General features: G+C 45.1%; 1 protein-coding gene across 4 annotated transcripts in view; it reads left to right on the top strand.

Annotated features, from left to right (window-relative positions):
- The first annotated feature begins 1,940 nt into the window (after positions 1–1,940).
- The window catches only part of LOC147336544 (protein NLRC3-like), a 38,377-nt gene continuing 16,850 nt past the window's right edge, over positions 1,941–23,467 (top strand). Inside the window, exons 1-7 of one of the 4 annotated variants that reach the window (XM_086285438.1) lie at positions 1,941–2,088; positions 2,173–2,271; positions 2,430–2,528; positions 3,293–3,394; positions 5,661–5,902; positions 6,019–7,855; positions 9,529–9,702. In XM_086285438.1, the coding sequence (XP_086141564.1) occupies positions 2,000–2,088; positions 2,173–2,271; positions 2,430–2,528; positions 3,293–3,394; positions 5,661–5,902; positions 6,019–7,855; positions 9,529–9,702 (2,642 nt within the window). In that variant the 5' untranslated portion in view covers positions 1,941–1,999. Of the gene's footprint in view, positions 2,089–2,172; positions 2,272–2,429; positions 2,529–3,292; positions 3,395–5,660; positions 5,903–6,018; positions 7,856–9,528; positions 9,707–23,467 lie in introns of those variants that run through there. The other 3 variants (XM_086285442.1, XM_086285439.1, XM_086285440.1) reach the window with 3 other exon arrangements.

Raw genomic sequence — 23,467 nt, 5'->3', positions numbered from 1 at the left:
TGGGAAATAAATAATTAAATAAATATTTTTTGACACATTTAATTAATTAATTATTTATTTCACGTTTTAATTAATTATTGCCACATTTCAATAATTATTTAATGGTGTATTTAATTAATTCATTTCGGCACAGTTGACTCCTTCAGGTCTCACCATAAGAGCTGAAGCTGCTCTGTGTGCAGAGATGAGCTCAGATTCCTGCTGTGATTGATCAACAGTCACAGAAATGTAGACTTGTAGTTATTACTGCAGTATGGTCACAGCAGATACTGATAAACATGTATTAAGAGGATGGATGATCAAGTTTCTCACTCTCTCCTTTAAATCTCAGTTTTTTTCTTCTTCACAGTTTATCTGTTAATTTATTAATGAATAACACTGAAAGAGTTTCTGTTATATTTCCCCTTGAACATCAGCTTATTAGGGCGGCATTAGGAAATAGCCCCCCTCCAAAGAATGAATAAATGAATGATGATAATAATAAAATGATTAAAAAGCAGAGCTCAGAGTGGTAGAATGGTCAAACATGGATCCACGGGTGGTTCAACTGCATTTGGTGACGTGACTAAAGCAAATCTTTCAAATAATCCCACCATCAACGGGATGTTGTCTCCTTTACTACCGTTACTTTACTTGGTCACCGTGTGAATTTCTTTGAAATGAACCAAATTCTTTTATTTGTTGGTTGTTGCATATTTAACCTCTACAGTCAGGAAAGGAGGAGATGAGGCCTCAACAATGTTGGGTTGTAGCTGTGGTTCAGGTTAGAGTGAGTGTCCATGGAATAAATGTAAGTCAGTGAACTGGAAACATGACTGTGTTCAAACTTTGTTTTTCCTTTTTATAATGAGTCTAATCAAAGGTGGACAGAAGTATCTCCACTTTGACTTTTCTGTGTCACCATCAGAGCTTCTGCACAGTGTTTCTGGGGCAGATAACATTGCAGCATTATGGAGACATTATGGAGACAAAAAGAAAAGCGTCTGGACTTCTTTAAGTTAAACTTAAAGAAATCCAGACGCTTTTCTTGGACTGTTGGTTTCAGTGTTTAGTCTCATTCACACACTCCCTCAGACTCTTCACACACACTGATTTGCTGACATAAACACACTCCTGTGTGCTTTCTTGGCTTCGCACACACACTGAGGACCATCTACAGACTGTGAGCTCCGTCTTCTTTGTCTTTGGAGCCGAACTCTGACAAAGTTAGGAACAAAACTTTCTCCAGCGTGTGAACTTTCCTCCTAGACTCAGCCTGAGCAGTCAGACCACATATTTCTAAAGCAGCACATGAAGGTGTGGCTCACACACACACACACACACACACACACACACACACACACACACACACACACACACACACACACACACACACACACACACAGAGGTGAAGGAAACAGCTGCAGTATTAAAAACTGCTTCACTGTCTACAAATATATGAACTGAATGTTTCTTTCAGGCTGTAAAAACCTTATTTATCCTCCATTACAGTCCTGCATTCAGAGCATTACTTCTGTTATATTAGTACATGTATTTTATTCTGATGAATACATGAAACTCTGAGCTGGATTGAATCCATTGAATCAGAGTCCAGGACTCAGACTAAACACACTGAATGTGTCCTGAGCTCGGCCGCTGTTCCACAGTAACTGCTGTCAGAGTCACTGTTACTGAGTTAGCTTAGCTAGCAGAGCAGCTAGCAGTTAGAGTATGAACTCTGTAAGCAGTCAGCTCGGTCCTGGACATTGTTACTGACATAAAGCTGCTCTCTGCAGCCATGTTTGACCTGCTGCTTTGTAGGACTACAGTAATGGAGGATTTGGAGGCTGAACTGGGCTCTGTGACACTTTTTGTAGTGAACTGATGAAAGCTGCGTCTCAGATGGATGTTGGTCCAACACATCAGACACGAGCTCTCAGTTGATGTGCACATGAATGATTTGTGTTTCCTCTGCAGGTGAAGGTAGAAAGTGTGTGTGAGCTGATGTGAATTGAGCAGCATGGATCAGTGTGAGGACAGAGAGGAGGGAGTCCCTCCCTCTAAAACCACTCTGTGTGGGGAACATGAGAGCCAGACCAAAGCTCAGAGGTGAGATGACCATCTCTAACTGTCCATGATTCTTCTCCATGTCACAGCTCAGCACTCATATCACTGCTCCATCATTATTCACAGGAACCAGCCTGGACCTCCACCCAGAGGTGTGTCCTCTAAGAGCAAATGGGTGAAGCATTTCTTTCGTAATTTAAGGCGAAAAAAGTCATCTGACGAAAAGTAAGTTCATGTCAGTATTAAAATGTTTTAAATTTTAATCAGCTTTTTACAATTTAACGATTTAAATAATAAACTATTTACATACTTTATTTATACTTTTTATCTAATGTATTGGACACATTGGATGTTACACATGTTTCATGTTCACTTACTTTTAGCGTCAATCAGAAACCATCCAGCTCTGTGTCCTTAAAGAGTGACTGGTCCAATCCTCGAGGCATTAATTTTAAATCCCAGCCTCTGTCTGCTGCAGAGAGGTGAGCTGTTAGTAACAAGAACTCTCTGATTTAAATGATTTTGATGTTTCCTGGTTTCTAAAATGCATCTCTGTAGGAGAGCAGTGTCTCCAAGGACACACAGGCTCATCTGTAACTGTCAATTTATCTGGTATTAAGACACATTTGGACTCAATTGGCTGTTTTTAACTATGTATTTTAATCAGAGGTGTAAATTCAGACCTCACACATCTGGATCCTAAACTATGATAGAAACAGCTGCTAGCAGTGGGTAGTTTGACTTTGATACGCTGCTCTAGAAAGCAAACAAAGGTTTGTGCAGCTCCTCTTCAGAAAAGTGTTCAGAGAGCAGCTGCTGTATTAGACAAAGGCTCGTCGTGTGAGCCCAGATGTGTGTAACAGCTGGATGAAGGAGAACCATCACAGGCACGTCTCCATCCCGCCTTTATTAATGAACTTCCTGTTGCTTGCAGATGACAGGAACACAAAGTGTTTGTGCCACGTGATGCTCCAGGATTTGTTAACGTGTCCATGATGGTAACATCTCCTCGTCTAACTGCAAACACATGAGCGCTCCTAACGGCAGCTATCACAGCCACACAGGCAGACTGTGTCTCACTGTTGCATTCAGGGACATTTGTTTTCCTGTAAAAAGCTGAACTCTAATCTAAGAGGACTGTTACTGACAGGAAACAGCTGCATTATCTGCAGTCTGTGTGATCACTGCTGCTTCAATCACTTCATCAGAGAATTGATCATTGAATAAAACATGTTTGTGTCTGCAGAGGTCAGAGGTCACAGTCTGCAGGATCCAGCTGTCTGTCTGACAGGAGTGACTGGTCCATACCTCACCCTCCAGACTTCAGTGCTGAACCTGGACCAACGAGGTCAGAGACCTGTGATGACTCCTTTACATGTTTGTGTTTTCCTGGATAAATATGACCAAAGATTCATTAAAAAGATAAAAATCTTAGACTTTGTCCTGTAGCGCTGTGTGGCAGGCAGGATTGGACCCAAACACAACAGGATGAAGTCAAAGAGGCAGCTTTATTTCAGCTGTGAACATGCAAACAGCAGAAATAAGAAAACATAACTGTAGGTTTGCAGTGAATGAAGCCTCAGCTCAACGCTCCACTTTGTCCCTCTTTTCCTTCTCCAAACAGCCACATCAGGAGTCTTTGATGGAGTTTTAAAATATTTAATTACAAATGTCCAAAGATGGGTTCATGATACCTGAATCCACAATTATTAAAGCTAAAATAGTTCACAGGGTTTGGACTTTGTTAGGTGACGAGAGAACATCAAAGTGTTTTTTATCTTTAAACAGTATTTTTATCACTTCAGTTGCTCTCACAGCCCTGTTTGTTATTTTAACAGAACTCTTATGTTTCACTCAGTGCTCCCACCAAACACCTTGGAGGACACATTAGTGTGATTTAGATTTCATTGGTGCAAACACCAGTCACACAAGCTAACCCATGGAGGCAGCAGCAGGCTTTGTGTTTGGTGAAGTCTGTTGGCTTAAACTAAGAGAGTTTAGTTTGTTAGCACAAAGAGCTGTCAGCTAAAGCCCCGAATGCACTTTGAATACAGACGAACTGAGAAAAACACTTTAAATACAGCAAACAGTCAAACTGACAACATCTTGTTCTGCTGATCATCCACAGCAGTACATTTAGCATTCATGCTAGCATTCATGACTGTCCACTGAGCACCAACACAGGTAGGAGTGAGCAGTGATGAAGCAGGACTGTGGGCAAGTTTGAGCTACAATCCTATTGGCTTCTCAGTTTCTCCAAAGAAAAGGGGGAAAATTCTTGGTGTTGTGAAGATGGGAGTTGGTCTTGTTGTCGTGGGGCTGGAAGGATGCTGGCAGTGAGAGGCTTTTCATACAGTGTTCAGTAACAGAATGAGAAGAAAGCCACTGCACATGAAACAAGGCGCTCGTAGTGTTTGTTTACTGTGTTTGTGCCACAATGTCAGATCAGTTGTAGATTCACATGCAGACTTGTCCAGTGAAACCAATGCAAGTACTGCAGTACAGAGCAAAGACTAAGCAAGCCAGGAGAGCTCTCCAACTTTCTGAAAGTATCAGGATATTTGAGTGATAAGAAAAAGTGGATCATGCAACAATGTCCCTCAGCACACAAAACAATCAAAGCAGAATAAAGATAATGTTTTAGATCAAACACTTACAGGGACCTGAAGAGAGAGAACCAACAAAATGTCATGGCTAACAGAGGAACTCAAGCACAGACTGAGTTCTGACAAACAAAAAGGTGACAGTTTATTTACCAAAGGGGTGAACCACAGTGCTCTATATATGTACAGGGAGTTGGGGAGGGGGTCCAGGGCTCCAGGGAAAAGAGGGAAGGGCGTCCACACTCACTCCTCTTCAGTCACTCTTGTCCTGCTCTCCACACGGTAAGAGGTAAGAGTCTGTAACCAGGTCCGGGGAAATATATACTCAAAGTATACACAAAGTTAATCCAACTGGTGAATTTGGAGAGAGATTTCTTAGCAAGATCATGAACACAGGAGGGTCAATGTCCCAGCGACAAACTGCTCCATGCCGCAGCGTTAAATGGTTACCGGTAAGCCCAGGTGAATCAGCAACAGGTGGTGTAATCATCATAACTGTGTGGACCAAGAGCGAGAGGCCATTACAAGCTCCACCCAGGCAGGCAAGATGCTAGCAGGAGAGAGCAAAACATAAACAAAACCTGAAAAGCCATCATGAGCCAGCCAGAGAGACACAGAGTTTATACTAGAAGAGAAACCTGCTCATCGTCATCATGTTTGTTTAAATAGAGAAAATCAGAAGTCTCTGTGTGTCAGACCACGGCTCTACACGGACACTTCTAAGCTGCTTCAGAGTGAACTGACCCAGATAATCTGCACACAGCAGCTGTAAAACAGTGAAAGTCATAACTGTCTCTCTCTGATGGAAAGCTTTTATTGTGAAGTCAGGAAGTCTGCAGGAAGTGTTGAGTTTGTATTCATCGCTCAGTGTTTAATGAGACAGGCAGACAGGAAGAGCAGCTCATTGGTGTTGATGAAATCAAAGGAACTGTGAGGAACTGCAGTTTGGTCAAATCTGGATGTTTTTCACTGACAGTAAATGTTTTTAGTGATAAAGAAATGTGTTCACAGAGAGAGGAGGAGGAAGAGGAGTGGTGTTTGTGAGGAGGAGCAGCTGTCCTGCTGTGCTTTGTGTCAGGGCGTCCTGAAGGATCCAGTCACTGCCAGCTGTGGACACTGGTTCTGCAGACAGTGCATCTCCTCATACTGGGACCAGTCTGCTTCATCAGGAGACTCCTCCTGTCCCCAGTGTGGAGAAAGATCCAGAAGCAGAGCTGGACTGCAGACAGCCAGTCAGAGCAGCTGTGTACAAAGTAAGACTGAACATCTGTCTGCTGATGGACTCATTTCTGAAAACTGGACTTCTTGTGTTGTTCAGACATTGAAGAGTTTTCTTTCTCTTTAGTCTCATTGTTTTTCTTTCTTTCAGCAGATGTTGGTCTGCAGGTTTTAGATGAACATAAGATCAGTCTGAGGAGGAGATGTGAATGTGTGACTGAAGGAAGTGATGAAACAGGAAGTAGAACCCTCCTCAACAGGATCTACACTGAGCTCTACATCACAGAGGGACAGAGTGAAGAGGTTCATACCCAACATGAGGTGAGGCAGCTGGAGACAGCTTCCAAGATGGACGCCCTCCATGACGCTCCAATCAGGTGCCAGGACATCTTTAAGGCCTTACCTGACCAACAGAGACCCATCAGAGTGGTTCTGACCAACGGCGTGGCTGGTGTTGGAAAAACCTTCTCAGTGCAGAAGTTCACTCTGGACTGGGCAGAGGGCTTGGAGAACCAACATGTCAGTGTGGTGGTTCTGCTTTCATTCAGGGAGCTGAACCTGATCAGAGATGAGCAGTACAGTCTTCTGGAGCTGCTCCATGTTTTCCATCCAACATTACAGAAGGTCACAGCAGAGAAGCTGGCTGTCTCTCAGCTTTTGTTCATCTTTGACGGCCTGGATGAAAGCAGACTTTCATTGGATTTCACCAACAGGAAGCTGCTGTCTGATGTCACACAGAAGTCATCAGTCAGCCAGCTGCTGACAAACCTCATCCAGGGGAATCTGCTTCCCTCGGCTCTCGTCTGGATAACTTCCCGACCCGCAGCGGCCAATCAGATCCCTCCTACATGTGTTGACAGGCTAACAGAAGTACAAGGCTTCACTGACGCCCAGAAGGAGGAGTACTTCAGGAGGAGATTCAGTGATGAAGAGCTGTCCAGCAGAATCATCTCCCACATGAAGACATCCAGGAGCCTCCACATCATGTGTAGTATCCCAGTCTTCTGCTGGATCACTGCTACAGTTCTGGAGCACATGTTGACTACAGAAAGGAGAGGAGAGCTGCCCAAGACCCTGACTGACATGTACTCACACTTCCTGCTGGTTCAGACAAAGAGGAAGAAGAACAAGTACCATGAGGGACATGAGACGAGTCCACAGGAGCTGACGAAGGCTGACAGGAAAGTTCTTCTGAAGCTGGGGAGGCTGGCGTTTGAACATCTGGAGAAAGGAAACATCATGTTCTACCAACAAGACCTGAAGCAGTGTGGTCTGGATGTGATAGAGGCCTCGGTGTACTCAGGAGTTTGTACAGAGATCTTCAAAAGAGAGTGTGTGATCTTCCAGAAACCAGTCTACTGCTTTGTTCATCTGAGCATTCAGGAGTTTCTGGCTGCTGTCTACATGTTCCACTGTCACACCAACAGGAAGACAAAGGTGGCAGAAGGTTTTCTAGGGAATTTCCGAGAAGAATACCAAAGCAGATCTTTTTTTAAGAACAAGTTCAAGTCTTATAGCTTCACATCAATGGATGTCTTTTTGGCTAAAGTCATGGAGAAATCCCTCCAAAGTAAAAATGGCCACCTGGACCTGTTTGTTCGCTTCCTTCATGGCCTCTGTCTGAAGTCCAACCAGAGACTCTTAGTCGGTCTGCTGGGTCAGACAGAGATCAGTCTAGGAACCATCCAGAGAGTCATCAACAACCTGAAGAAGATTAACAATGATGAAATCTCTCCTGACAGAAGCATCAACATCTTCCACTGTCTGATGGAGATGAACGACCTCTCATTATTTCAGGAGATCCAAAAGTTCCTGAAGTCAGAGAACAGATCAGAGAAGGAACTCTCTGAGATCCAGTGCTCAGCTCTGGCCTTCATGCTGCAGATGTCAGAGGAGGTTCTGGATGAGTTGGACCTGCAGGAGTACAAAACATCAGAGCGGGGACGACAGAGACTGATTCCAGCTGTGAGGAACTGCAGAAAGGCTCGGTGAGTCCAGATGTGATCATTAACATCATTGATCAGTGTAGATTAGTAGTTTAATTTTGAAAATAAAATGAAATTGTAACCACAAAGTGTTTGTGTCCGTACGCTGCAACCTTCCACACCATTCCTTTATTGTACAGACTAAGCAGCAGCTCCATGGATCCCAAATCCAAGAGTGGAGAACAGTTTCGAAGTGTGTCACATCCATGCAGTCACAGCTGTTTCCACCATGTTTCCACTGATATTAATCCTGTTAAATGACACGTTTCATATCAGTGAATATGTTCTTTAGGACGTCCACTGACATGTTTAAGTGTCCTGCTGGAAATCACTCAAATCATCCATGAAATCCATGAAAACTCCTTTTAGTGTTTCTAACTTCACCCTCTGTCCTCTCTCTCTCTCCATCCTCCTCACTGCTTCTTTCACTGATAATCACACAAACATCGTATTCATCTACAAAATAACACAATAATATCATCTGATGATCATTATTATAAGAGCAGGATCCATATTTGATATCAGAGTAACACACTGCTTGGTTATGTGCAGTCATCATCAGTGACTGTGGGTCAAACAGAACCTCTCTGATTGGTTGCTGACCTTGGTCACCTGTCCACTCTCACCTGTTTGTGTTTGCTCTCTCTTTGCTGTCTCCATCCTCTCTCTCCTTTCTCTCCCTCTCCGTCACTCAGGTCCAATGGAAACAGTGACATTTACAAACCAATCAAAGACAATATGTCTGTGAAGGTTCTCAGTTATCCAGGTCATCGTAGTCAAAGGAGCTTGCAAAGAAAAGCGTCTGGACTTCTTTAAGTTACTTGAAGACGTTTCACCTCTCATCCGAGAAGCTTCTTCAGTTCTAAGGTCAAATGGTGGAGAGTCCCAGATATAAACCAATCAAAGACAAACTGATCCATGTCAGGTTATAACAATATTCAAAGTGAATACAGGCTGCTGCTGGACACAGACAGGTTACATCATTTTGACTTGCTGTCACCTGGATCTGGACTCATAAACACTGAAGCCCTGAACAGGAATACATATCATTTTCTGCCAACTAGCGACACACCAGCAGATAATGGCTCAGAAAGCTCAAATGAGCCAATCATTTCTGTGTTTAGTTCCCTGGAAATCAGATCTGATATCAGCAGCTCTGAGTTCATTCATCATTATTGTCCAGTGATGAGATTTCTGCTCCGTTTGGTAACAGTCAGCAGGTTTCTCCTGCGTGTGGACGTGAACAGCCGTACCTGACAGCAGGTAGCAAACAGAGATCATCTTTCCAGCTGGAACTCTTCACTGAGCTGAACTCATTCAAAATGTTCTGGAGTCAAAACAGGAAACAGTCCAAATGTGTGTCTTCACTCTGACTCTGGATCAGATCTCAGTGACAGGCTGTGGACATTATGGAAGCCTAAATGTGACACCATCTTCCTCCTTCATCTGCAGATTAAAGCCAAACAAAGATTCTCATTAAAAGTCTGCAGGTCTGAGAGAGACTCAATCGTTGTGTCATGTCAAACACAGTAAGAGTAGCTGAAGCACAGATGTGAAGAGCAGATTCATCAGATTATGACCTCACTCTGTTTTGTCTTCATATACATTCAGTCTGTGTTTATAATGCAGATTTTCTGCTTTTATAATAACACATTTTACATTTTCTATCATCACAGACTGACTGACTGTGGACTCTCAGAGTCTCACTGTGAAGTTGTGGCCTCAGCTCTGAAGTCCAACCCCTCCCATCTGACAGAGCTGGACATGACCTGGAACAAGCTGCAGGATTCAGCAGTGAAGCTTATGTGTGCTGGACTGGAGAGTCCAAACTGTCGACTGGAGACTCTGAGGTGAGTTCACTGACTGCGGCTGTTGTTGTTTTTCTATATTTCAGGTCTTTGATTGATGTTTGAAACTTTCTTCAGTTCCTAAATGTTCAGGATGTGTCTGAAGACAAATGTGAAGAAGTTTGAGTGCTTTCAGAAATGTTGTCTTTCCAAACAACTGAACAACAGTTTTTCCTTTTGGCTCCAAACAGAAGTGACAGACTTGAGCAGGGTTCATTTAAAGGCTGACAGAAGTGGAGTGGTGACGGGGAGATGTTTGACAGGACAGTGTTTCAGCCTCCACAGGTTCATGTTGTGCTCCATCAGTCAGTGAAGATGAAGTCAGTGCTGATGAGGCTGTAGAGTGTGTGAGGGATGTGAATGAGGATGATGAAGAACAAGGGAACCTTGTAACTTGGGTAATACTTCATATCGATTTAAGCTAACAACCAGAGCCAAATGAATCGTTGGTGACTCCAGGTGCACTGCTACAGTTGACCTAGTGCCACTAAAATAAGTTTCACCCATACTCAGCTCATATTTTGCAGTTCTCACCCAAGGAGCACCGCAATGTCCCAAGTCCCAAACCACAAATACACACAATAAAGCTTCAATAAGTGTCCTCGTCTTCATAATGATAGCCCAGGGTCCAAAATGGGGGTGAATACAAAAGGCTCCAACCTATTAGCTCCGAATCCGAGCGAAGGTGGACTAAGCAATCCAGGGATCAGATGGAGGTGCGTCGTAGCAGGCTCCAGCCCGGCCTGTTAGCTGCGTGTCCGGACGGTGTAGCAGTTTCCAGCCTGTTAACTCTGCGTCCAGGCAGTATAGCAGGCTCCGTCCTGTTAGCTCCGAGTCCGGGCGGTGTAGCAGACTCCGGCTTCGTTAGCTTCAAAACAATAACACAGTTATTTATTCCTTTGGCTCAAACCTTGAAACTGTGCTGCAGTGGTTTGTATCATATCTATCTAATAGACTCCAATTTGTGCATGTAAATGGAGAGTCCTCTTCACACACTGAGGTTAATTATGGAGTTCCACAGGGTTCAGTGCTAGGACCAATTCTGTTTACATTATACATGCTTCCCTTAGGCAGTATCATTAGAAGACATAGCATACATTTTCACTGCTATGCAGATGACACCCAGCTCTATCTGTCCATGAAGCCAGATAACACACACCAATTAGTTAAACTGCAGGAATGTCTTAAAGACATAAAGACCTGGATGGCCGCTAACTTTCTGCTTCTTAATTCAGATAAAACTGAGGTTATTGTACTCGGCCCTGAAAAGCCTAGAAATATGGTATCTAACCAGATTCTTACTCTGGATGGCATTACCTTGGCCTCCAGTAACGCTGTGAGGAACCTTGGAGTCATTTTTGACCAGGACATGTCCTTCAATGCACATATTAAACAAATATGTAAGACTGCGTTCTTCCATTTGCGCAACATCTCTAAAATTAGAAATATCCTGTCTCAGAGTGATGCTGAAAAACTAGTTCATTCATTTATTACTTCCAGGCTGGACTACTGTAATTCATTATTATCAGGATGTCCAAAAAACTCACTGAAAATCCTTCAGCTAATCCAAAATGCTGCAGCAAGAGTACTGACTGGGACTAGAAAGAGAGAACATATTTCTCCTGTTTTGGCTTCCCTTCATTGGCTTCCTGTTAAGTCCAGAATTGAACTCAAAATCCTGCTCCTCACATACAAGGCTTTAAATAATCAGGCCCCATCTTATCTTAATGACCTTGTAGTACCATATCACCCTATTAGAGCACTTCGCTCTCGCTCTGCAGGCCTACTTGCTGTTCCTAGAGTATTTAAAAGTAGAATGGGAGGGAGAGTCTTCAGTTTTCAGGCCCCTCTTCTGTGGAACCAGCTTCCAGTTTGGATTCGGGAGACAGACACTATCTCTACTTTTAAGATTAGGCTTAAAACTTTCCTTTTTGCTAAAGCATATAGTTAGGGCTGGACCAGGTGACCCTGAATCCTCCCTTAGTTATGCTGCAATAGACATAGGCTGCCGGGGGATTCCCATGATGCATTGAGTTTTTCCTTTCCAGTCACCTTTCTCACTCACTATGTATTAACAGACCTCTCTGCATTGAATCATATCTGTTATTAACCTCTGTCTCTCTTCCACAGCATGTCTTTTATCCTGTCTTCCTTCTCTCACCCCAACCGGTCGCAGCAGATGGCCGCCCCTCCCTGAGCCTGGTTCTGCCGGAGGTTTCTTCCTGTTAAAAGGGAGTTTTTCCTTCCCACTGTTGCCAAAGTGCTTGCTCATAGGGGGTCATATGATTGTTGGGTTTTTCTCTGTATCTATGAAGCGCCTTGAGGTGACTTGTGTTGTGATTTGGCGCTATATAAATAAAATTGAATTGAATTGAAAATACGGACAATGTAGCCGGCTCCGGCCTGCCAGCTCGGAGTCCAGGGAATGCAGCAGGCACCAGGCCTGATTAGTTCCGAGTCTGGGGGACACAACAGGCCCCGGCCTGCTAGCTCCAAGTCCGAGCAGGGAAGGACAAGGAGGACAGCCTGCCCTCCCAGGAATCTAGTAGACGCAGTAGGCACCGGCAGGCTCCGGCCCGTCAATCCAGAGTCCAGGTGGATGCGGACACGGTAGACACAGGTTTGCCTACCCAGAGTCAGTATTTAGACCGGCCCGCTTTGTCCAAAGCCCTATTTCAGTCCAGAGGGATACGCTACGCCGAGAGTTTACGTGTCATCTTGGAAAGATGGATAGATCATCAAAAAGGTTTATCCCGAGTGAGAACCAAGAGGGTTGAAAAAATGGTCGGCTGCCACATAGTAACTTTAAATTATGCCAGAGTGGTGAGCTTTTACAAAATTTAACTGGAGCACCCAGCCGTCTTTCTATTTTCCTCCATACCTGTATAGAGTTGGCAATAATAGGTCCGAATTTGTTGCTGTTGTAGAGCGTATTGGCGGGAACATTAGCAAACAGAAGATCTTGTAGTCTATGCGGTGCTGCCTTGGCGGATTCGATCATTTTCCACGCAGTAGTAGCCTCTGGGTTGACCCACGTACTAAGCGCCCTGATTTGGAATGACCAGTAATAAAACTCGAAGTTTGGTACTGCCAGGCCACCAAACAATTTGGGCCGCTGCAATGTTGAGAAACGCATCCTAGGCCTTTTGCCATTCCAAATAAATTTAGATATCGCAGAGTGTATGTCTTTAAAATAAGTTAGAGGAGGAGAGAGTGGCAACATAAAAAAAGGAAATTAAGCCGTGGCAGTATGTTCATCTTTACTGTGTTGATTCTACCCTGAAGCGAAGTTTTTAAATTGTCCCATCTTTGAAAGTCGGATTTGATCTTATTTAGCATAGTAGTAAAATTGTCCTTGATTATCTTTGGAATACTATTATGAATTGAAATGCCTAGATAAGTAAAAGTGCTTTTGATCTGAACACAACCGGGTAAGGAAATTTTCGTAGCTTTAACGTTCAAAGGCATCAAGGCAGATTTCGACCAGTTAATTTTGTAGCCAGATAGAGAGCTGAAATGGTCAAAGATTTTAATTAATGGATGGATGGACGTCTCATAGTTGTCTAAAAACAGAATAATATCATCCGCATATAGAGATATGATATGATTTTGACCACCTATTCTTATGGGAGAAATTGTGGACTGTCTAATGGCTTGTGCTAAGGGCTCTAGAGAGAGGCAGAACAGGAGAGGAGAGAGAGGGCAACCCTGCCTCGTTCTACGCTGCAGCGTGAAAGGGGGAGAGACCAGGTCCCCTGTTAAGACACTAGCAAGAGGTGAGTGATATAGTGTTTTAATCATAGCAACAAATTTCTGCTTAAACCCAAAGTGTTTTAATACCATCCACATATAATCCCACTCTAGCCTATCAAAGGTTTTTTCTGCATCAAGTGAAAATACTGCACATGGATTTTGATAGCTGTTAGCGGCATCTATGATGTGCAACAGCCGTCTTATGTTATCAGATGCAAGCCGCCCTCGGATAAATCCTGTCTGGTCTGCATTGACTAAAACATGGATTACTCTTTCCAAGTGCAATGCGAGAGCTTTTGCAAGTACTTTGAGATCAGTTGTGAGCAGAGATATCGGTCTGAAACTAGAGCACTCAAGAGTAGGGATGGGTATCGTTTAGGTTTTATCCGATACCGGTGCCAAATCGGTACTTTTGAAACGGTGCCGGTGCTTAAACGGTGCTCAAACCGGTGCTTAAAGAATGGAGAACACAAAATTGGTCCAAAAACCTCTCATGTTCAGCTGTTTTTTGTAAAAAGATAACAATGTTAGCCTTTTCTGCAGCTATGGGGCATATGTGGTATCACTCTTGGCTGGAAGCAGTGCTTAAACAATGGAAAAACACAAACTTTGTCCAAAAACCTCTCATGTTTAACTGTTTTCCACTTTTTCTTTGGTCATTTTAGCCTTTTTGGCCAGGGTGAAGGGAGTATCTGCCATCAAACAAGAAGACAGCCGCATGTAGCTATGATCATGTTTGCTAGTTCACCTTACATGCATTAATGTAATAACGTGGTTAGCCTACTCAACGTAAATTACACACGAACAACATTTAGCTACTCACGCAGAGAAGAACGGCGGCTGCTGCATCATCATCCGTCATCATTTCTGCTACACTGGCAGGGCTAGGGGCCAGGACTCTCCTCTTCGTGTTTTTGGGGGATGTTGCATAACAGGCAACCCACCCGCAGTAGATGTGCTCGGTGTGAGGTCTCACAGCAAGCTATCAAATACGGCGCATTTCTGGGCTTTTAAAAAAAACGCTATGCGTCGCCAGGTGTTTCATCAGATTTGAGGTGTTACCTCCTTTGACAGTATCACAGTATCACCTTAAAGCGCTTGTTGCAGACTGCTGAGTTTGCATCTTTTGCTGTGAAGTACAGCCAGACTTTTGACCGCTTCGCCTTGGGCATTTTTAATCTGTAGCTCTGCTCTAAAAGAACGTACGTACCTGGGCCCGCCTACTATCCTCGGAAACGTAAAATGATTGGCTAGAAGTGTATCACAGCTCAGGAAAAAAAAGCACCGAAATAAAGCACCGAAATGTGCGCTGCTTTTCGGTCTGGTTACTACCGTTTATGTCAGAATGATGGCACCGGACACCGGTACCCATCCCTACTCAAGAGGGTCCTTTCCTTTTTTTAAGAGAAGGGTAATAAGTGCTGTTTTCTGGTCTCTATGGAAAGACCCGTTCCGGATTGCAAAATTAAATGAGCCAAGCATGAGCGAGCCTATTGTATCCCAAAGTTCTAGAAACAGTTCTGGCGGAAGGCCATCCAGTCCAGGTGATTTACCTTTGTTAAGGTCTTTCAGCGCTCTATGCAGCTCATCTAGAGTTAATGGGGCCTCTAGCTCATCCTGATCTGCTTGTGGAATATGAGGTAGATCCAGATTTTCGAGAAAGCTATTACAGGTAGTATCCTCAAAACTGATATCTGATTTATACAGATTTACAAAAAATAACGAGAAAGTGGTGTTAATGGACTGAGGATTTGTCGTAATTTTACCGTTTGCAGCTGTTATAGCTGGAATATGTGCCCTTGTTTCACATTCTTTAAGCATAAGTGTCAACAAACGACTAGGATGCTCTGATTCAAAATAGTACTTCTGTCTAGTTCTATGCAAGATGAACTCTGTGTTAAGGTTCAAATATTGAGGAAGGAGAGTACAAACCACCAGGTCCAACAAGAGCTTGGTCAAACAATTGATTTTAATGAATACACGCGTGGGAAGATCACTCTGTACGCAGACAGGAATTGATCTTCGACTTAATCAAAGCATAAGCAGATATTTATACCATCAGGGTTGGACTTTAATGACACCCCGTCAACGTCAGATACATTTCATACATAGGTCAGATCAAAACCACAATGACTTTTAACATAGTTTAAAAGAACATTGTCTTCTATCTTCATGGCAGATGTTGTCCTGTCCATTCTGACTTTCAGTTCTCGTCTTGAAGTGACCTGTTCCCCCTGAACCTCTCACCTATAAATGAGTCTAACTAATGTGTGTGTGTGTGTGTATATGTCACGACCTCACTCGGCCTCTATGTCACCTCTCGCCTACTAATGCTCACTAACTGTATGTGTGTCTCGTCCTTAAATGCTCTCTCATCTCACCCGTTGCACCTCTGACCTTTCACCAGAACAGAGGCTCATCCTTATGTGTAACAACCTAACTGAAGCTATATGTACTATGTTGAATAAATGTTATAATCAAAAACCTCTACTAAAAGCTTAATAAAAGATATAAATGAAATAAAAGACAATTTGAATAACCTAGTCCAAACAGCTCCTCAGAATAACCTGCACTTAGACTCTGCTTTCGGTTTCACTTCTGCAAACGCACGCTCTGCAAGCCTGCAACTTCCTGTCAGCCTGCAACTTAGTCTTTCTGAAAGACACACACACTGTTTAAACATCTGAATACAATATCAATGCTATATATTATATTATTAATGCAATGGTAATGATGATGATTATTAACAATAGCAGCAAAATATCTCTCCACTCTCAATATCTGCTTTGAACAAGGTTATTGCATCATATTCTTCTTTTAATAAAGCTAGGTGTGTAGACTGATCGTCCGACCGTCTAAGTGTTTGCAGATTCTGTAAAGATCCATCCATCCATCCATCTTCATCCGCTTTATCCGGGGCCGGGTCGCGGGGGCAGCAGCCTAAGCAAAGAGGCCCAGACCTCCCTCTCCCCAGCCACCTCCTCTAGCTTATCCGGGGGAATACCAAGGCGTTCCCAGGCCAGCCGACGTGTCCTGGGTCTGCCCCGGGGCCTCCTCCCGGTGGGACATGCCTGGAACACCTCACCCAGGAGGCGCCCAGGGGGCATCCTTGTCAGATGCCCGAACCACCTCAGCTGGCTCCTTTCGATGTGGAGCAGCAGCTGCTCTACTCTGAGCCCCTCCCGGATGGCCGAACTTCTCACCCTCTCTCTAAGGGAGAGGCCAGCCACCCTTCGGAGGAAGCTCATTTCTGCCGCTTGTATCCGCGATCTCGTTCTTTCGGTCACTACCCACAGCTCGTGGCCATAGGTGAGGGTAGGGACGTAGATCGACCGGTAAATTGAGAGCTTCGCTTTTACACTCAGCTCCCTCTTCACCACGACGGACCGGTGCAGCGTCCGCATTACTGCAGCTGCAGCCCCAATCCGTCTGTCGATCTCCGGCTCCCTTCTCCCATCACTCGCGAACAAGACCCCGAGATACTTGAACTCCTCCACTTGGGGCAGGAACTCATCCCCGACCCAGAGTGGGCACTCCACCCTTTTCCGGCTGAGAACCATGGCCTCAGATTTGGAGGTGCTGATCCTCATTCCCGCTGCTTCACACTCGGCTGCGAACCGTTCCAGTGCGAGCTGGAGGCCCTCACCCGATGAAGCCAACAGAACCACATCATCTGCAAAAATCAGAGATGAGATTCTGAGGCCACCAAAGCGAAAGCCCTCCGCCACTTGGCTGCGCCTAGAAATTCTGTCCATAAAAATTATGAACAGAACCGGAGACAAAGGGCAGCCCTGGCGGAGCCCATCACCCACCGGGAACGAGTCCGACTTATTGCCGGCAATGCGAACCCAGCTCTTGCAACGGTTGTATAGGGATCGAATGGCCCGTAGCAATGGGCCAGACACCCCATATTCCCACAACACCTCCCACAGGACACCCCGGTGGACACGGTCGAATGCCTTCTCCAGGTCCACAAAACACATGTAGACTAGTTGGGCAAACTCCCATGCACCCTCAAGTATCCTGGAGAGGATAAAGAGCTGGTCCAGTGTTCCGCGACCAGGACGAAAACCGCATTGTTCCTCCTGTATCCGAGGTTCGACTAACGGACGAACTCTCCTTTCCAGCACCCTGGCATAGACTTTCCCAGGGAGGCTGAGGAGTGTGATCCCCCTGTAGTTGGAACACACCCTCCGGTCCCCCTTCTTAAAGATGGGGACCACCACCCCGGTCTGCCAGTCCACAGGTACTGCCCCTGATCTCCACGCAACATTGCAGAGGCGTGTCAACCAGGACAGCCCTACAACGTCCAGAGCCTTCAGGAACTCGGGGGGGACCTCATCAACACCAGGGGCTCTGCCACCAAGGAGTTGTTTAACTGCCTCAGTGACCTCGGCCCCGGAAATTGGCGGGTCATTCCCCTCATCCCCAGACTCTGCTTCCTCCTCGGAAGACGTGTCAGTGGGATTAAGGAGGTCCTCGAAGTATTCCTTCCACCGCCTGACAATTTCCTCAGTCGACGTCAGCAGCGCTCCGCCAGCACTATACACAGTGCAGGTAGAGCACCGCTTTCCCCTCCTGAGACGTCTGACGGTTTGCCAGAATCTCTTCGAGGCAGTCCGAAAGTCTTTTTCCATGGCCTCTCCGAACTCCTCCCACACCTGAGTTTTTGCTTCAGCCACTGCCCGAGCCGCATTCCGCTTGGCCTGTCGATACCTGTCGGCTGCCTCCGGAGTCCCACAGGCTAACCAAGCCCGATAGGACTCCTTCTTCAGCCTGGTGGCTCCCTTCACCTCTGGTGTCCACCATTTGGTTCGGGGATTACCACCACGGCAGGCACCAACCACCTTGCGGCCGCAGCTCAATGCAGCAGCTTCGGCAATGGAGACGCTGAACATGGTCCATTCGGACTCAATGTCCCCAGTCTCCCTCGGAATGCTGTTGAAGCTCTGCCGGAGGTGTAATCATATCAGCAGACCTGCGACCATATGTTCTGGACACTCGGGTAAAGAGAGGGGCTGAGCTGTCAACTGATCACCACCTGGTGGTGAGTTGGATCAGGTGGCGGGGGAGGACGCTGGACAGACCTGGTGCACCTACACGCGTAGTGAGGGTGTGCTGGGAACGTCTAGCAGAGGCCCCAGTCCGCGAGATCTTCAACGCACACCTCCGGCAGAGCTTCAACAGCATTCTGTAAAGATTCCATCCAATTTTCTAAATTGGACACCTGAGCAAGTTTTGTTTTTGCCAGCATGGAGGAGAATGAGATGGAAAAGCCACGAATGAAACATTTTGTAGTCTCCCATAAGAATTGTGGGTCGATATCCTCATTAGCGTTGATATCTAAAAAATCCTTCAGCTGGAGCTTAAGCAGGCTGAGAAAGGTAGAGTTAGTTAATAGGGACGTATTAAAGCGCCACCTGGGGGCCCTATTCTTTGAATTGGGCAGATCGACAGAGCATAACAAAGCTGAATGATCCGATATCAAGATTGGCTGAATAGAAATAGATGTATCACCTGAAACTAAGGAAGGAATAACAATAACATAATCTATCCTAGAGAATGTGTTATGTCTATTAGATAAGAATGTATAATCCCTAATGTCGAAAATCTGCATCCGCCAAAGGTCGATGAGATTAAGATCTTTTATAAGTGTATTCAACAGAGAAGATGAGAGATTAACTACTGCATCTGGATGAGATTTATCTAAAACGGGGTTGACGACGGCATTGAAGTCTCCACCTAACACTATGGAATAATCATTGTATTCTAATAGTGTATTGGCAATATAAGTAAAAAAGTCTGGTTCATTTGGACAGTATACAGATACGAATACCAGTTTATGGTTTAAGATACTGCCAGTTACAAGTGCCAGCCGGCCGTTTTCATCACTCGTGCTATACCTGGTAGTAAGGTCGAATTTTCTCTTCAGCAAGATACAGACACCCTTGGTTTTATTTGGGGCAGAGGACGAAGCTATTAGTTTGTAGTGTTTTTTTTGAAAACGTGCCACATCACCTTGTTTCAGATGTGTTTCTTGGATTAAAGCAATGTCAGCCTTTTTACGGTATAGGTACTCAAGGACACGTGTCCGCTTAATAGCGGAGTTAAGACCATTAATGTTAAGTGACAGAATAATCAATGGTAGCATCGGTACGGCAAGTGTCCAAGAATGGTCCCAATGTGAAGATAGTAAGAGAGGAACGTTAATGTGTAGTAAAATATAAGGCCACCATACCCCTGCCAAGTACTGCAATGTTTAACTAGTGCTACTGGAATTTTAACTTTGCATAGAGATATGTCTGCAAGGGAGGGGACAGGGGAGGAAAAAACTATATACCAAAACTGGTGCAGACCGCACAGAGCTCCCTCCATAGGTCTGCTAAAACACAAACTTCTGATTGATTCGTGACCGGTCCTTCCACTCCAACACAAAAAACTTGAGGGTCAGACGTGCACACATAGTCAACGAAAATTAAGTGGGTAAGTATATCCTACACCCTCCCGACTGAGTGAAATTATCTTATAAAGCGAGAAAAAAAAATGAATATAAAATATAAATATAAAAATTTGCATAAAAAATAAAATAAAATAATACAAACGTATCTTATATATGTACAGTAACAACAGCCAGCAAATGTTTGACCATGATAAGCTCAAAGAAAAGTAAAATAAATAATTAATTAAAAAAAAAAATATATATATATATACACATAAACTTTTAACACCCAGCACGCCCCTGCGGGCGGTTTATCCTTCAAGCTCGGGTCCTCTACCAGAGGCCTGGGAGCTTGAGGGTCCTGCGCAGTATCTTAGCTGTTCCCAGGACTGCGCTCTTCTGGACAGAGATCTCCGATGTTATTCCCGGGATCTGCTGGAGCCACTCGCCTAGCTTGGGAGTCACCGCACCTAGTGCTCCGATTACCACGGGGACCACTGTTACCTTCACCCTCTACATCCTCTCGAGCTCTTCTCTGAGCCCTTGGTATTTCTCCAGCTTCTCGTGTTCCTTCTTCCTGATATTGCTGTCATTCGGAACCGCTACATCGATCACTACGGCCGTCTTCTTCTGTTTGTCTACCACCACTATGTCCGGTTGGTTAGCCACCACCATTTTGTCCGTCTGTATCTGGAAGTCCCACAGGATCTTAGCTCGGTCATTCTCCACCACCCTTGGGGGCATCTCCCATTTTGACCTCGGGACTTCCAGGTTATACTCGGCACAGATGTTCCTGTACACTATGCCGGCCACTTGGTTATGGCGTTCCATGTATGCCTTGCCTGCTAGCATCTTGCACCCTGCTGTTATGTGCTGGATTGTCTCTGGGGCATCTTTACACAGCCTGCACCTGGGGTCTTGCCTGGTGTGATAGACCCCAGCCTCTATGGATCTTGTACTCAGAGCTTGTTCTTGTGCTGCTATGATTAGTGCCTCTGTGCTGTCTTTCAGTCCAGCTTTGTCCAGCCACTGGTAGGATTTCTGGATATCAGCCACCTCCTCTATCTGCCGGTGGTACATACCATGCAGGGGCCTGTCCTTCCATGATGGTTCCTCGTCTCCCTCCTCTTTCTTGGGTTTCTGCTGCCTGAGGTATTCACTGAGCACTCGGTCAGTTGGGGCCATCTTCCCAATGTATTCTTGGATGTCCGTTGTCTCATCCTGGATTGTGGTGCTGACACTCACCAGTCCCCGGCCCCCTTCCTTCCGCTTAGCGTACAGCCTCAGGGTGCTGGACTTGGGGTGAAACCCTCCATGCATGGTAAGGAGCTTTCTTGTCTTTATGTCAGTGGCTTCTATCTCCTCCTTTGGCCAGCCTATTACCCCAGCAGGGTACCTGATCACGAGCAGGGCGTACGTGTTGATGGCCCGGATCTTGTTCTTACCATTCAGCTGACTCCTCAGGACTTGCCTGACCCTCTGCAGGTACTTGGTGGTTGCAGATTTTCTAGCGGCCTCTTCATTGTTCCCATTCGCCTGGGGGATCCCCAGGTACTTGTAACTGTCCTCTATGTCTGCAATGTTGCCTTCTGGTAGTTCAATCCCCTCAGTTCTGACTACCTTCCCTCTCTTTGTTACTATCCGACTACACTTCTCCAGTCCGAACGACATTCCAATGTCATTGCTGTATAGCCTGGTAGTGTGGATCAGTGAATCGATGTCTCGTTCACTCTTGGCATACAGCTTGATGTCATCCATGTACAGGAGGTGGCTGACAACTGCTCCGTTCCGTAGTCGGTATCCGTAGCCAGTCTTGTTAATGATCTCACTGAGGGGGTTCAGGCCTATGCAGAACAGCAGTGGGGACAGAGCATGGGCTTGGCGTTGGTCTCTAGTGTTGTACGCCACATCCCCATTGAGTGAAGGCTCTTAGGGTCCCATTGATCTTGTACAATTCTAGGCATTCCAGTATCCAGCTGTGGGGCATTGAGTCATAGGCCTTCTTGTAATCAATCCAGGCAGTGCACAGGTTGGTCAGTCTGGTCTTGCAGTCTCGGCTGACTGTTCTGTTTACCAGTAGCTGGTGTTTTGCGCCTCTGGTATTCTTGCCAATTCCTTTCAGTGTCCCGCTCATGTATTGACCCATGTGCCTGTTCATCTTAGCCGATATGATGCCTGACAGGAGCTTCCATGTAGTACTGAGGCAGGTTATTGGTCGGTAGTTAAAGGGGACCGGTCCCTTCTTGGGGTCCTTGAGGATCAGGACCGTCCGACCTTCGGTTAGCCATTCCGGGTGTCTCTCGTTAACTAGCAGCTGGTTCATTTGTGCTGCCAGACGCTCGTGGAGTGCAGTCAGCTTCTTTAGCCAGTGGGCGTTGTTAAGGTTCAAAAATTGAGGAAGGGTACAAGAGGTGATCGAAGAATAACCACACTGGTCCGGCCGGGTGAAGTCAAACGAAGATTTTAATTCACACGTGGGAAGATCACTGGAAACAGCAATTGATCTTCGACTTACTAAAGCACAAACAGATATTTTATACCATCAGGGCTTGATTTACTGACGCCCCCTTCATACGTCACAGACAGGATATATACATACGTCAAATCAAAACCACAATAACTTTTAACACAGTTTTTAAAAGAGCATCGTCTTCCCTCTTCATAACAGGTGCATCCTGTCACTGCCGGATGCTCGCTTGTCATCTTGACACCTCAGCAGCAGTTCGGCGACAAACTGCTCTTTGCAACCCCAGCAAAACATAATTAAACTTTCCCCTCTAAATAATTCTCTCTAACTGAGTGTGTGTGTCTGTGTCTATGTGCTAACCACAATTGCACCCTGTTTCACCTCGTGACTAGCTCCTGACCTCTAACCAGACAGAGAGACAGAAACCACTCTCGTATATGTAATAACTGAACTGAAACTATAGATATATCATCTACTAAATAAATGTTTTAATCAAGAACCTCTACTAAACATAATAACTGTGTGCATAAGCATCTTAAGGCCTTCTCAAAGCCATCTGTTACTTTGTTAAAGCAATGATCATTTTGAATAACCTAGTAATTCAAATGGCCTCGTCTGGCCTGCTCCTCAAAATACCCTAAGAGTCTGCTTTCACTTCTGCAAACTCTCTGTAACTTCCTGTCAGCCTGCAACTCAGTCTTTCTGAAAGACACACACACTTAAACCTCTGAATGCAATATAAACTACAGATTATATTATTAATGCAATGGTACTGTTGATAATTATTTAACAATAGCAGTAAAATAATTTCCCTGCTCCACATTCCCTCTCTCGACCTCTGGAACACCAGAGGTCGCAATACATTTTGTCCTCGCTCAGCAAATCAGACAACCTCATGTCATCTAATTGGTCCAGTAATAAACACCAGCTCCCCTTCGAGAACACTCCATGTGTAAGCTTAGGTTTTCTCGGTCCCTCTCTTGTGGTTCACCAGGCCTCGAGATCTCCAGGATCCCCGCCCCTCCTGTGGTCGCCGAGATCTTCTGCAAAGGAAACAAAACACCTTTTCCTGCACCTCCCTAACTTATCCTATTTGGGACTCTTTAATC

The sequence above is a fragment of the Aulonocara sp. 'chitande type north' Nkhata Bay genome, linkage group LG3, assembly GCF_057382095.1.
Source record: "Aulonocara sp. 'chitande type north' Nkhata Bay isolate Kocher_YH1m ecotype deep benthic linkage group LG3, A_spYH_male_GT1.1, whole genome shotgun sequence".
NCBI classification, from domain to species: domain Eukaryota; kingdom Metazoa; phylum Chordata; class Actinopteri; order Cichliformes; family Cichlidae; genus Aulonocara; species Aulonocara sp. 'chitande type north' Nkhata Bay.
The sequence above is the reverse complement of the archived record's forward strand: the minus strand, read 5'-3'. Positions and strand labels throughout refer to the sequence as shown.